This window comes from Seriola aureovittata, chromosome 18, assembly GCF_021018895.1.
Source record: "Seriola aureovittata isolate HTS-2021-v1 ecotype China chromosome 18, ASM2101889v1, whole genome shotgun sequence".
Lineage (NCBI taxonomy): Eukaryota > Metazoa > Chordata > Actinopteri > Carangiformes > Carangidae > Seriola > Seriola aureovittata.
The window spans coordinates 20309313-20323448 of record NC_079381.1 but is presented as its reverse complement, the minus strand read 5'-3'; the positions used below and the strand labels follow the sequence as shown (position 1 = coordinate 20323448).

General features: G+C 39.3%; 1 protein-coding gene across 3 annotated transcripts; it reads right to left on the bottom strand.

Moving 5' to 3' along the window:
• Positions 1-2623: 2623 nt before the first annotated feature.
• Positions 2624-11098, bottom strand: LOC130186019 (probable global transcription activator SNF2L2). Of its 3 annotated transcripts, XM_056402710.1 has the most exons (7): positions 10785-11098; positions 10589-10629; positions 8499-8728; positions 6671-6776; positions 4108-4209; positions 3776-3920; positions 2624-3611 (listed from the first exon to the last, which is right to left on the bottom strand). In XM_056402710.1, exons 1-7 carry the CDS (start codon positions 10855-10857, stop codon positions 3478-3480), a joined length of 831 nt encoding a protein of 276 aa, XP_056258685.1. In that variant the 5' UTR covers positions 10858-11098; the 3' UTR covers positions 2624-3477. The 3 variants fall into 3 exon arrangements, with proteins under 3 accessions (XP_056258685.1, XP_056258687.1, XP_056258686.1); XM_056402712.1 differs by lacking the exon at positions 10589-10629 and having other exon boundaries at positions 10785-11092; XM_056402711.1 differs by lacking the exons at positions 10589-10629; positions 10785-11098 and adding an exon at positions 9458-10464.
• Between the last annotated feature and the right edge of the window lie 3038 nt (positions 11099-14136).

Here is a 14136-nt window from a genome sequence, read left to right as displayed (position 1 = left end):
AAAAAGTTTGGGAACCACTGATGTGCGGCAAGATTTCTTGCACCACTGAACCTCAGAGAGACAGCGGGAGGCAGGGTGAATTTTACACAACAGAAGGTGTTTAATTTTTAAACCTGAATAGCAAATAAGGACACATCTACATTAATCTGTAAATAACAGGATTCTTGGGTCTAAATTGAGACATACAAATAAACAACATTGTAAGGTTATTATTTTTCTACTGCTTTTACTCTTTTCTATCATTGAGATATTCTGGTAAAAAAAATGTTGTTAAAGTCTGACTTAAAAGTTGCAGCCAAAGAGAGCACATTAAAAATTTATGTTTTTCCTATCACAAAGACTCTATCTCAAAAGCTTGAGTGTATGAGCAAGAGTGTGTTGTGAGAGGAACTGGTACCTCTCATCATAGTTTCATGTATGCTTTTTTTTCCTGTGTGAAAGAAATAGAGCTTATAAAGAGGGGCTTTAAGAATGGTTGAATGCATTGAAACAGACTCAATTATCTATTGCTGTAAAACAGCTTTTTTTTTTTCAGGTCAGGCATCAGCAATGATCTAGCTATCAAAACCCTGATTGCTGTATACCATTACCCACTTGTGTCCGTTGCCATGACTTCATATGATACATTTAGTCATAGTACTGACATGAACCTATGTGCTAGAAATGACATGCCATTGAATTGTAATTCAAGTGTGCTAACACTAGACACTCCCCCCGCTCATAGATGCCCTCCATTGCTATCTCTGAATACCAACACTCGACTGACTGACAATGTTCTTGTAAAACCCAGTCACTGCAGAAACAACACATTTGAAGCTCCAGAAAGTATTATTTTTAATATCAACACTGACTCAAATAACTCCCTGAAATGTGAAAGATTTGCATTAACTGAGAATCCTGTAGAGAACCGACTCAGTCAGCAGCTCTCTGCAGCTTTCAGCTGTTTTCTTTTTCAGCCCATAAGATTAAATCCCAATGCTGTGGGATAGCTAGCTAGCATGTTAACTTCAGACGAGGAAAAGAAGTGACAGAAACAAGAGCTAACATTGGCGTTGCTCTCCACCAATGGAGACGGCTCTTGGTGAGTAAAAGAATGAAGTTTGATGCTGAATTTGCAACGTTTCTTCTACACTGGTAAGTAAACAGCTGTTAATGCTAACGTTAGCTATGTAGCAATAGCAAAACTTAAAAACAGCTCTTTAAACAATAATGATCTAAAAGTTAATGCGCTGGGTTTTTTTTAACTTTTTTTTTTTTTTTTTAACAGGGTCGTGTTAGCGACTTTCATCTGCTTCCAGTCTTTATGCTCAGCAAAGCGACTAAGTATTTCTTGTAGGATGACTATTCCTTTAAAGCTGTCATTGTTTATATCATTACATGTTTATAACAGGGCCTTATGTTGATATCAGTAATCATTACATCTATTTATCTTGTGTAGTTCTGTCTTATCGTTAGTTACTCTCAGAAAATAGACTTACGTGAAGTTAAAACAGGAAGGGAATCTTTGGATTCCCATTTGGATTCCCATTGCACATGTGTACTTACAGACTGTTTTTCAGTTTTACTTAATCAGTGAAGGCATCCATGGTGCCCATATGTAATTTTCATCACTTACGAATTGATGAATTGATTGTCATTTAGAATCTCTAATTGACGTAAATTGAAAGCCTTCCGGTGGAGGGTGGCTGGGTGGGTGGGCACAGATTGGCTCTGACATTGCCACAGATGGGGCCCTGACGTAAAAAGCAGATATGATGGAGGACATGATGGAAGCGTATGAGAGAGACCATCATTAAAATTTAAACATCAATTACAGATTGGGTGCATGAGTACACATGGCAATGGTTCTAACAGCTAGAACTCATATCTTTCATAGACCCGTATATTCTCAGTTTGCTACCAAATTCTCCCCATTATATATGATTGCTGTGACGCACTTCGTCCACCCACAGCAGAACGTCTTGCAGTAAAATTTTGAGTCCATTTCAGCCAATTTCCTACTATTACTATTTATATATATTTAAACATTATACATATATTAGGTTGTTTTGAATTCTTGAAATAGATTTAAAGATTTCACACAAATAAAATGATCACTTGAGAGTTGCTGTTAAGTAGGTATAAGTCCCTTGATAAATTTAATACTTATTCCTCACACACAGCAAAATCGTTTCTATTAAGTTAGCACTTTACAGCATTCTTAAGTGTACCTGTTACATGTTTTTCGTGTGATCTTTTATAATAATAATAATAATAATAATAATAACTTTTTTATAGCGCCTTTCAAGGTACCCAGATGGTGTACAGAATGTGTAATATCCTTATCAACTGCTGCATTAAATACATAAGACTTCAAAGAAAAGAACTGGTGCATCAACATCTGGTTCCACACATAAATAAAAAAGTGACACTATTACTTTAGCATGTGTAAAAAACACCTGTAGCAACCACAGTCATAGAGGGCGAAACAGCTCTCTTGCACCACCTATTGGTCCATTGTCAAAAATACATGTCATATGCAGTATTTATGCTCAAAGGCAATAATGCTGCAAATCTGCCAAACATGATAATACTGGCACCTGGCCACTTTATAAAAGTCTTAATAGTAATCATCAACCAGAGGGACTTTTTGATAAAATTTATTTCGCGACGTGTTTAAGTGATACATGTTTCCTGGGATTGTCTTAACAATGATCCATCCTCCCCAACAACTGGGAGAGTAAATGAAAAGCAATTAAGTTTTTACTTACTTTTCACACAGACTGTACAATATGTTAATATACTGTGGCACAAGGGATACAAATGTTCAGCTTGAGTACCCTTGATTAGACCCAAACTTATTCCATCAAGTATCAGAAGCAGACAAAAGCCATACTATCAGTACACGTATTAAGTGTATATCAAGTCTCACTTATTTTATTTATTTATTTTTTTTTATCAAAGATGTATAATCTCTAAAATCCCATTCAGAGATTTCAAACACAATTACAGTGTTAATTTGTTCTGGTTTTCTTTAAAAAGACCTTCCTGTGTGCTTCGGTTCTCTAGCCATGAACACATCTACATCGTCATCTGGAGGAGCACAGCTTCAGGAGAGATATACAAATCATGCTCCAAGACATATGAAGGCATTTCATACAATCAAATATATTGATTAAAAACAGTCAGTGAAACTGGTTGTTTTACATAATATCTGCAGAAGCAATCACAGGGACTAAGGCAGATAAAACGGAAAGTAGAATTATTGTAAGAGACCAGCTAAATCAAAAGAACAGCACTATGTGCAGCAAGACGTGTTTGAGTGGCGTGAGTCATCTAAATGAAAAAGCATTATTCCATAAGTGCCTCTCTTTGAGTGGCTCTTCCAGTTTTATTTTCAAAGACCTTTCTTCTGCTCAGAAAATGAAGAAACCAATGAAAAGGGATGTGGCAGTGAATAGACATGAACGAGTACAAAAAAATGGAGGGCCTTTCAGTTCAACCCTCATCTTTTGTGGTGTTATCCTCTAGATCGTCATCACTGTCTAAATCACTGTGGAGCCTCTTGGCCATGGTATTTCTGCTTCTCTCCTCCTTAGTCCCCTTCTTTAGCTGGACTGGTAATGGTTTCACTGGTTCAAAAACAAAAAGAGAGAAAACATGGTTACTCTTAACGTAGAACTTTCTTTTTAATTTTTAAATTCCTAAAGTCGGGTTGTTAAATGTAAGAACAACCAGCAAACAATAATTTGTCCTCATGTGCATTTATCTTTTCACTGTTTGTTTCATCTCTCACCTGCCGATGGAACAAACTGGTCTTCAGCTCTGCCGCCATTATCGCTGTGACCGGCGCGAACCGTCTCTTTCTGTTCCTCGTCTGTGACGATTCTCTGTCTCGCGCTCTCGAAAACAGACTTAATCACAATTGAATCCTCGTAGATCTTCAGTGGTAAACAGAAACACATGCAAGCAAACACACACACACACACATGCACGCACGCACGCACGCACACAAGAGATAATCAGAGCCACATCAAGATCCAAACCCATTTAGCAGCACCATGATAGAATGGAGACTGTGAAAAATAATTCTGTTGCTTTCAAGAGAACAAATTCCTCGGGTTTCACCTGAGATCCCTCCAGGTTGTAAGTCTGAGCGTTGTGACACAGGAGGAAAATGTCCTTCTCTAAATCCCCCACACTTCTGTACTTGTGATTACGCACACGTTCCTGTGAAGCAGAGGGTCAGTATCAAACCTTAATGCGACCGTTGCAACAAAGCCATCAATAAACCATTTCATGTTAGTATTCTCACAAGGTAAAACAAAAACCCGGGCAAGTGTCCCGTCTCCAAGGACACGTTACTAAATACTTTTTTTTCTCTTCTTTTGTCTCTTTCTTGTACATTAAATATAAAGCTAGAGCTAGCAGCTAATTAGCTTAGCTTAGCATAAAAACTGGAAGCGGGGTAAACATTTAAGTTCGCTCTATCTGAAGGTAAAAACAAAAAGAAGAAGAAATCCACCTGGCAGCCCCTCTAATCCTCACTAATCACCATGTGTGACTAATGTCAGATCATTAGTTCTCTGCTGAAGGACAACAGGTAACTCTAGCAAGCACAATTTCAACAACAACCACCTCAGTGTTGCGTGGACACACATTTCAAAGGTTTTGAGTAAGATGAGAGTGAGTAGATGTTTTCATCAATTTTTTAATCTTTTGGAGAGACCAAACCTTTGATGTTTCACTGAACCAGAACCTTACATCTGAAGTTTTCTGTAGCAAAACATGTTCCATGAAGCCTTACCTGTGTTTGTGGCTTAGTTTTGCCTGATGAGCAGGATGTTTATCATGTTATGCCACTTATTTCGAGGTGAATACTAGTACATAGTAGATATATATATATATATATATATAATATATATATATATATATATATATATATTACAGTAGGTAGTCTTGTGGAAAGTTGCATGTGAAATACTCTGAACATAATAACATAATAAAAACACACAAAACACTGATGGGTTGAGGATTGCTAAAAATATATTGTACAATATAGGTGACAAGCAAACTTCATCACCAAAGTCTCAAAGTGGAAACAAAACTTCCCCTCTTTATAGTTTTCTTGGATACAAAGCTGAGGAATATGATTGGCTCTTTGTCCAAAAACATCCTGATATTAACCAATTATAATAAGCCACGAGCCGTCCACACGCTGTCCACGGGCCAACATGAACTGACCACATGCATAAGATTCACAGGATTACAAGGGGCCTCTGCTTCGTGATAACAAAGAACATCTGGTTTCACTTTAACATCCCTCAGCTGCTCTTCCCCTCGAAGGATAGAAACATAAATAAATAAATGATAAAGAAATGTTTCATGCTAATTTTACTTTCACAGTAGCTACTAAATAAAACTACTGAGCAAGATTTTTCTACTTGTCTACTTGGTGGCTTCGCATTCATGTCAGATTTTATTATTTTTGGAGTTGGGCTCGTTGGTGGTGTCATTCAGATGCGTTGGTTGGTTAGCGTGTTGCTTATAGCTTTTTGTTTTTTGGTTTGTGTGTGTCATACTTTATTTTTACCCACTCTGTAAATGAATGAAGACGCAGTGTTCTTTCTAGCTGTTGGCATGACTTGCTCTAGGGATGGGAGGCTTTTCCAGACTGACATTTCTCAACAAATCAGACGGATTGCCATGAAATTTGGTACAAACTCGAAATTATGGTTTCCAGAGGAGGAATCCTAAGGACTTTCGCGATCCCTCGACTTTTTCCTGTACCTCCTCTGGGAGGTTGACATTTGTGTTATTGCGTATAATGTCTTGAATTATTGGATGGATTGACATGAAACTGGTAAATACGATACATTCGTGTTCACATTCACGTTCTCCTCAGGACGGGATGTAATCACTTATAATCCACTTTGTTATCTGGAGCTGTCATCAGGTTAAAGTTTTAATTTGTCTAATACTTTCCAAGTATCTGCAAAATTAATGACATTCCATCAGCCTCGGCTTTACTAAATGTAGAGCTAATTAGCAAATTTCATGCTAACACACTAAAATAAGATGCTGATGGAAAACATTAAAAATGCTAAATTTCAGTATGTTTACACTGTCACTGTCGCTCAGCTCAAAGCACCATTGTGCCTAAGTACAGCCTCTTAGAATAAAATAACTAACATACAATATTAATTAAAAAACACTTCCATTGTTGTCACCTCCATCAAGTGTCAGGTGCCTCAAACCACAAAAAATAATAACAAGTCTTTATATAACTCTAATCTTTTGAATTTGGGACTCACGTCATGTGACTCGACTCACTTCACTTCTGGCACCTGCTGCAAATCTTTCACTAGTTGCTGTGCAGTATTGTTCTTCATATTAAAATGTAATGTTTTTATGTTTATATTTAAAGTGTAAATATCACAAGATGCTAAGAATTTGGATCATTCAAAGAAATATGTCCAACACATCTAAGTCTGAGTGGTAGCGATGGTTCCTTTTACAGTATTTCCAAACTGATGACACACGAGTATAATCTATTTGGCACCACACTGTACCTGAGCACTATTTTAGCTTCATCTCAATTACTATTTACAAAAAAAAAAGCGTTTGAATATTCAGGACAGACTCTTTTGTGTCTTTTGATGTATTATGTGTCCGTTGGAGTTTCACGTACCCTGATCCTTCTGAAGTCCACAGGCTTTCGGATCAGCTCGTAGTACTCAGGTACCTCCTTTTTAGAGGGAAGCTGCACAAAACCTTTACTGATCTGTCGACCCAACCTGGAAGCACAATGCGACAGATCACATACTCTCAGTTTATCAAGAAACAGTTTGATGATATTGTCAGTATATGGTTGAGATTTTCAGAAACACAGAACGGCCATGTTTGCTCCCAGTGTCTTTTATACTGCGGTAATAACTTATTTTATTATCTTCGGACAACAAATTCTAATTTTGTGGGGCTCATTCTCCTTTTCCAAAAGCATCATTATCTATTTGAAGATAATGATTAAATCACTTTGTTATCTGCAGTTACCAATTTTTTTTCGAATCAGTGGTTAAATATCTTCTTATCTCTAGACAACAAGTTGTCACCATCCCAGGTTTAGTGCTACATTAATGTTTAGCCGGGCAGAATTGAAACAAACAACATTCAAATTATTATTAGGCAGGAATAGAAAAAATATTTTAAGCTAAACTGAACTTTCAGCTCAGTCCAGCAGCAAGTGGTGTGATGATGCTTAAACAGCCACTGCAAAACTTAAAAGATGCGACAGCCGGGAAATTGTAATTCTGAACCCTGTTACTAGATTTATGTAATTAATTTTGATGGTATGAAATGCCTCCTCTGTTTTGAAGAGACTTTATCTGCACCGTCTACAAACTCAACAAGCCAATATACATTTCCCAATAGAGTATGAAGAGCGTCTACAGTAGAACAACAGGAATTATGTGTTCAGACAGAACGTGAGGCAAATGTTAGAGAGATGAAGTTTCAACTTCAACTTGAACAAAAAGTACGCAGGTATCCCGCAGCTTTATGAAAATAGCAAGAAAGCTGAACTGAACACAAACACACAGACACACTCCATAACACACGGTTGGTGCGTCCATTGTTAGCTACCTCTCAGCTAACGTCTGTACAACTGGTAAAATGGATGGATGCTTTTTTTTTTTTTTTTTAAATTTACTTTGATTTCTAAACAAAAACTGTTATTAGCCACGCTGTACTTTGTGTTTAGTAATTAGCATTGACAATGTAAGGCAGCATGCTGACATTAGCATTTAGCTCAAAGCAACACTGTACTGAAGCACAGCCTCACAGAGCTGCTAGCAAGGCTGCAGATTCTTAGGGGCCTTTTAAACAGAGATCCCACTATATTGCTGTTAAGACCCCTCGCTCTGCCGTCCTGGCATGACGTGTAACACCAGAGCGTTGGCATCCTGTCCCGCCATGCCGGCTCTCCCTTTTACACAGATGTTGATCCGGCTTTGTGAATCCCTCTGCTGCCGGTTTAAAGCCGGAACAACGATGGACCCGATTCTACGTTCATACGTTTCATACAGAGCACCGAGGTGGAATAAAGATACAGCACTCCTGCCTTTAACAGGCGGTTAAAAAAGACCTCACCTCCACCTCACAAACTATCTGCTAAAACAATATTAGACAAAGATTGAACATTTTGAAGTAACTATGTTATTAACTTGTTTTGTTGGGATTAAAGGTGTTAAAAATATGAGCATGAAAAACTGCACTTTTCTTCAGTATTTTGTGATAATGAATGAATTCATGTTCATAAGAAGTAATCTGATGTCTTCACTTATTAAGAACATTATGTTGTGAAAAATCTGTGTAAAATAAGAGTAAAAAGAGCTTCGAAGCTTCTGATAAAATGGCTTCGTAAAGATTTCTGTAAAAACAAAAACAGTTTTTTCATCAGCTTGTTCATGCATTTTTCTACTAACAATTATTATAATCCCCAAATTATTGAGCATCCTCACCCGTCCTTATAGTTGATGACCATGTCCACCAGCGTGTTCAGCGTTCTGGTGAGCTCAGGTGGATTTGGAGGCAGTTTCTCAGCTGGTGGGCGCCCTCGCTTCCTCTTGACCTTTTCGCCAGTTTCCTGCCCGGCCTGCAGCACTTTCTCTCCATGATGATCACCTTTACGCTTCTTCAGACTGATGTCCTCCTCCATGTCCTCCAGGGAGCCGTTCTCTCCTGCCTCAGGCTGCAGGAAGAGGGAGCGATGGGTGGGGACATCTAACAAACTCAAACAAACTTATAAGGGTGGAGTAAGGTGGCCCAAACACTGTGTGATAAAAACATGCACTGGACATATACGGACAAAGCCTGTAAAATTCTCACTCTGTTGTTCACTTCATATTTCAACATTACATGGACAAAAACAATTGAGGAATGGGAGGCAAGAAGAAGAACTGTGACTGATTTCTATTCATTTTAACTCTTTCCTTGACTTTCATGTGACAGTAACTGCTACACACAGTCTATGTTTTCACAGACAGAAACCTACAGCACTTCACACAGCGAGCTACAGAGTCCGAGTCTAACACCCTCAAATTAAAGCACTCACAATCTCCATCTAATTAGCAGCACTGGCTGGAGTTTAAGCATTCAGAATTATAGAGTATGGCTCTGTATTCAAATGAAAGAGGGTTTATTTATTTATTACAATAGCATCTGAATTTGCATGGACTGGAGCGATCCAACTGCTGCGCTGTCTCTGCAAATTTAGGACAGATTATTGTATCTGGAGGCTTTGATGTCAGATGATTATCGAGGGAAGGCACTTTTTTTTTCTTTTCTTTTTTCTTTTTTTTTTAAATTGCACAATGGATCTGAATAAATTTGAAGAAGCCATGTTCTACCAACGCACAGAGTCTAAAAATGCTAATAATGCAATAAATATTAATCCATATTTTCCCTGGTTTGCACTTGCCTTCATGCACAAATATGAGATTGCAACATGATTTTAGGTTTGTGGTTTTCATCAAGGGTGCCTGCTGCATCTCGTGTTATTATCGCTCCTTTTCGAATATCTGCAGCAAGCACAGTTTTTTCCACAAAGGCAATTAGAGGCCAGAAACATGAGTATGCATGCAGCAAGAACAGCTCCAGCAGCAGCAGCAGCAGCAAACCGGCTGAGGAGAACAGGGAGGAAATAGAGAAGGCATGCTGTCCAATCCAAACAGAATATTGATGTATCAATCATATACAGGCTCACACAGCACACACACACCAGCATTCACATCGTATAGATAGAGCATGCACTTGGGAGCATGCATTTCTCAAGGACGAGGAGATGAAAGCATCCTGAAATATGACATTTTGCACACAGCCGGTCAGAGGAAGTGTAACAGCAGCATGCAGAGTTATTACTCAAAAACCATAACAATTCTCACGCCTGACCAAAAAAAAAAAAAAAAAAAAATAGGACTCATGGCACAACAGTAAAAATCAAAATGCATGCCTGCACTTCCCAACCACAAGACATGGCAGAGAATTGAGTTAGAGGACACAACACTAGAGAGGCAACAATAGAAATCCTGCTCATGATCGCTCGGCTCAAATGTAGGCTTTGAAAGCCCCGCTACTCTCTCTGAGGGGCTGCAATCGTTCCAGCGGAATACTGGAGGGATAGAGGGTAATCCTCAAAGATGTATAACACAGCTGAGAGCTGCCTGATTGACTGTGTATGTGTGAGTGGAAGGGTGTCAGTGTGTGTGCATGTGATGCTCCATGCCTGTGCTATCTCCTAACAAGCCTGCCTCTTCCCTGACTAATCTGGCAAAGATTCCCTCTCATCTGTTACAACACACACCTACACACTCCCTCTCTCCCCCTGCTCTCACTCACACACACACACTCACACACACATACACATACAGACAGACACGAATAAACTCACAGAGACACTCGCTCTCTTTCCCTTGCGCGCACACACACACACACACACACACAAACACACACACTCGCACACACATTTTATCCATCTCTTCCTCTCTTCCCATGCGATGTAGCCTGGCTGAATCCTGAGCCCGAGAAGAAAGACATGGAGAAGGGTATTTACCTGACTGCAATCTGCAGGCTGGCTATCAGGATCGGCTGCAGCTGTGGGGGAGAGAATTAGCAAGCCAGCATAGCGGCGAGCTGCTAGTCTCTTCATCAGCTGATCACTCAGAAGCAGAGCCCAGAAGGGGGGAGAATAAAAGCGCTATGTTTTCATATACAAATCAATGGGCTGGGGGAAAATATAAATGCCATACCCATCTCCTGTCTGCAGCTCTCCGACGTCTTTTTCCTGACTCTGGAAGGCCCCGAGCTTGTCTCCCTCTGCATGTTTTTAATATCGACTGTTGCCAGACGTTTTTTTTTTTTTTTTTCTTCTCTCTCTTCCTACCCTGCTGTTAAAGTTATCGGGTCCATTTTTTTTTTTTTATATTATTATTTTTTTAATTTCTGCATTGCATTTTTAGAGGGAGCGTGCCATTTCATGTCAACTCATGCAGGGATCTCAGACACAAACATGAGTCCAGCCTGCAGCAGCAACACGGATATTCATGGTTCATGGTGAGGAGCACGTTACCATGTGCAGCCGTCCCCCCAACCCCCAGAATTCCAGCATGGTGATTAATGCATAAATATTGACTCGGGTTACACTTAATTCCTCAGCCAAGACAGCAAGGGAAAAAAAAAAAATACCTCTGCAACATTGAGCTGTAACAATTGCAGCAACAACACAAAAAAAAAGTGTTTTTGTAGTTTGGACTCATATTCAGACACATCTGGTTTCTGTGAACCAATTAGAGTGTTTTTTTTTCCACCAGCATGTTGTGCAAAATGCTGCTGGAAAACAGCACACAATGTTAGGAGCTCACACCACAGGAAATGAAGGGTACACAAGAAAATAGGATTGAGGTAAAAGATCCAGTTGCATGTTCCCTCAAATAAAAGGTCAAACTCATAATGTTGGAGCGCCGTCCTTTAGTTTAATGTAGAAACTTGGAAAACTGTAGGACCAGAGCTGCTGGGACTCAGTGGAAACAGAGAAAAACACGTACATGGCTGGAACAGGCAATCCACTGCGGTACTTTTCATGCCATGCAGCTAAGTCAAGTGTTGGGGGGCCAGGACCATTTGTCATACTTAACTTTTACAGAGTGTACTTCTCATACTCTTCCAGCATTACTGTAGCTAGACTAAGCTGCTTTAAGCAAACATTTTAAATATACTTGTATCAAACACACTGATCTTTTAAATCTAAAGCCTCTGAAAATGTGGTTTCAAATCTCTCTAGACCATTAAATATTATCAAAATTGGCAGGGAAATCCTTAGTTTGTACTTATAAAAAGTTCAACACCAAAAAAAAAAAAAAAAAAAAAAAAAATCTCAATCTCAAGCTGCTTCCAACTCAACTGTGTCAGTGTGGTTTAATTTTTGGGCCACTTGGGGGCGGCGGAAACAAGTTGTGAACACAACACTTAACATATTATCACCTTTTATTATCACCCCTGGTGAACTTGTTAAACAGTTGCCTGTTTACACATCTAGCTGACACTGAGCAGTTAGTATTGGCTTGGTGTTATGTTTCTGGCTACCTGATGAATGTAAAGTTCAGTATTATCGCTCTCTAATAGCTCTGCTCTTAGCTGTGCTGGGAAGTCGGTGTACAGGGGTTGTTGAAGCTTTTTTGCTAAACAGTGGTGAGACTGGATCCCAACCAGCGCTGAGAGAAGCTATAAAGCTCTATAGAGCTGCTGGATGGAACTGCAGAGAGAGGTGATAACTCTCTGTGGGGTTTGGATCTGTGTTTATTATGAAAATATTGTTTATAGCCACTTTAAGTAAACATTTTCAGGGTATCTGAATGAAACTAAAGGCTCTAAATGTCTGGACCAAATGGCAGTACATCTTATGGTGCTGCAGTTGAATGAGTTCATTCTGAGGCCTCTTCCACACTGAGCCAAAACTTACACTCACAAACTTCCCTCTCATTAAGTTGCCGTGTCTTTTCAGGATGCCAGAAGAAAACCGTAAATCAGCCAAAGTCTTCATTTCTCAACTTATTTTTTTTTCATTAACATCTGTATGCTGTGATGAATTCTTGTATTATTATGTAAGGATTCACAGCAGGATTCAGTTTCATGACATGACACATTTAAAAATGTCAGTTGCCAACTATGTAACACAAGTGGTCTGTATCAGCTGTATTTGGACATGATTGTGTCTTACAGTGAGAAGAAGTGAAGAACTTTTAAACACACAAAACATACACAAAAAGCTGGACCACTTGCAGGCTTAAAATAATAAATCATTAGGCAGCAAATTAATCATTAGCCAGTAGATGTCATGAACATGCAACACACTGGAGTGTAGACAGTAGGACTGCACACTGAAACCCTGTTTGTTGATGGTACAACTTGGCTCAGTGTGCTGGGTGATAATCTGCATGATATTATGACTACTCATTTCCTTGCATGCAAGCTTCATATGACATTTATTACCGTTTTAAGAAATGAAAAACAAATGGGAGCTCTCCTCTGGTTCTCCTTTCGAATGTGGCTCACATGACAATCCGTTCTAATAAGTTGTAAGGTGTAGCGGAGTCTCTACTGAAATAATAAGAGACCGAATGTGATGTGACTGTATTAGCAGTGAAACAGAGACATCATGTCAGTATTATGTTCTCAAGAACCACTTGCTCAAAACCGCTGTTACCATGGCAACAGCAAATTTTGATGGTGGACCTTGTATATCATTGTGTTTTATTGCTGTTGCTGGGAAATGACTCAGAGTGCTCTCAGCCACGCATGCACAAGCTCGCAGTAATGGAACACAGTGATACGTCGGGGAGGCGGAGGGGGGGGGGGGGGGGGGGTGCACCGGGAAGGATGACAACATAATTTTATACATCTATCCTGTCTTTTTATGGAAGCTTTCCATCTCTCTTTCTACACCCAAGCACCACTTTTAAAAAGCAAAAATGTAAATTATGTACACGCAGAAAACAAACGCACAGAATTTTCACTGTCAGATGATAAAACTGAGAGATTGATTCAGAAAAAATAGGCTGTCATTTCTTATAATTTATAGCTTATCAGATATTCATTCACCATCAGTGTCCGTATGTAAAATTAAACAGTGACAGTCTCTCAGTTGCAGGGCTGATGCAGAATTGAATGATTACCCCACACACCCTCAGCCTGGACTGTACCAGAACGCAGGTTATTCTGATGTTTGATAGATGATTCACAGCTTATTCAAAGCTTAAATTCAGTTTAAATCTGCAATGGTGCACTAATATGGACAGAGCCAAGAATGCTTTAACAAGTTAAAGCATCTTGCTGTCCTTTCCTTATGAAACAGTTAATGAATGTTCAATTAAAAAAAAATGTAACAGTCAGACAAGTGAGGAACAGGATGAAACACAGAGGACAATACCTGCTGCGGTGGAAGAAATGGCGAGGTGAGAGAGGTGAGTAATTTCTGTCTCAGAGGAGAAGAGAGAGCTGGGTGTAAAGGGGTGAATCAAACTGGTGTCTGCCAGACTGGAAAATGGGGGAAAGAAGTGTTGATGACCCACTGAAGGTTCAGCAGGCGTTTTTCTCAACTGCTCC

Coding starts and splice junctions, on each gene's coding strand:
- LOC130186019 (XM_056402710.1), bottom strand. CDS start 10,857: ATGCAGAGGGAGACAAGCTCGGGGCCTTCCAGAGTCAGGAAAAAGACG. Junction 6,777..8,498: donor GTCATCAACTATAAGGACGG/GTGAGGATGCTC, acceptor TTGTGCTTCCAG/GTTGGGTCGACAGATCAGTA. Junction 4,210..6,670: donor TGGACTTCAGAAGGATCAGG/GTACGTGAAACT, acceptor TCTGCTTCACAG/GAACGTGTGCGTAATCACAA.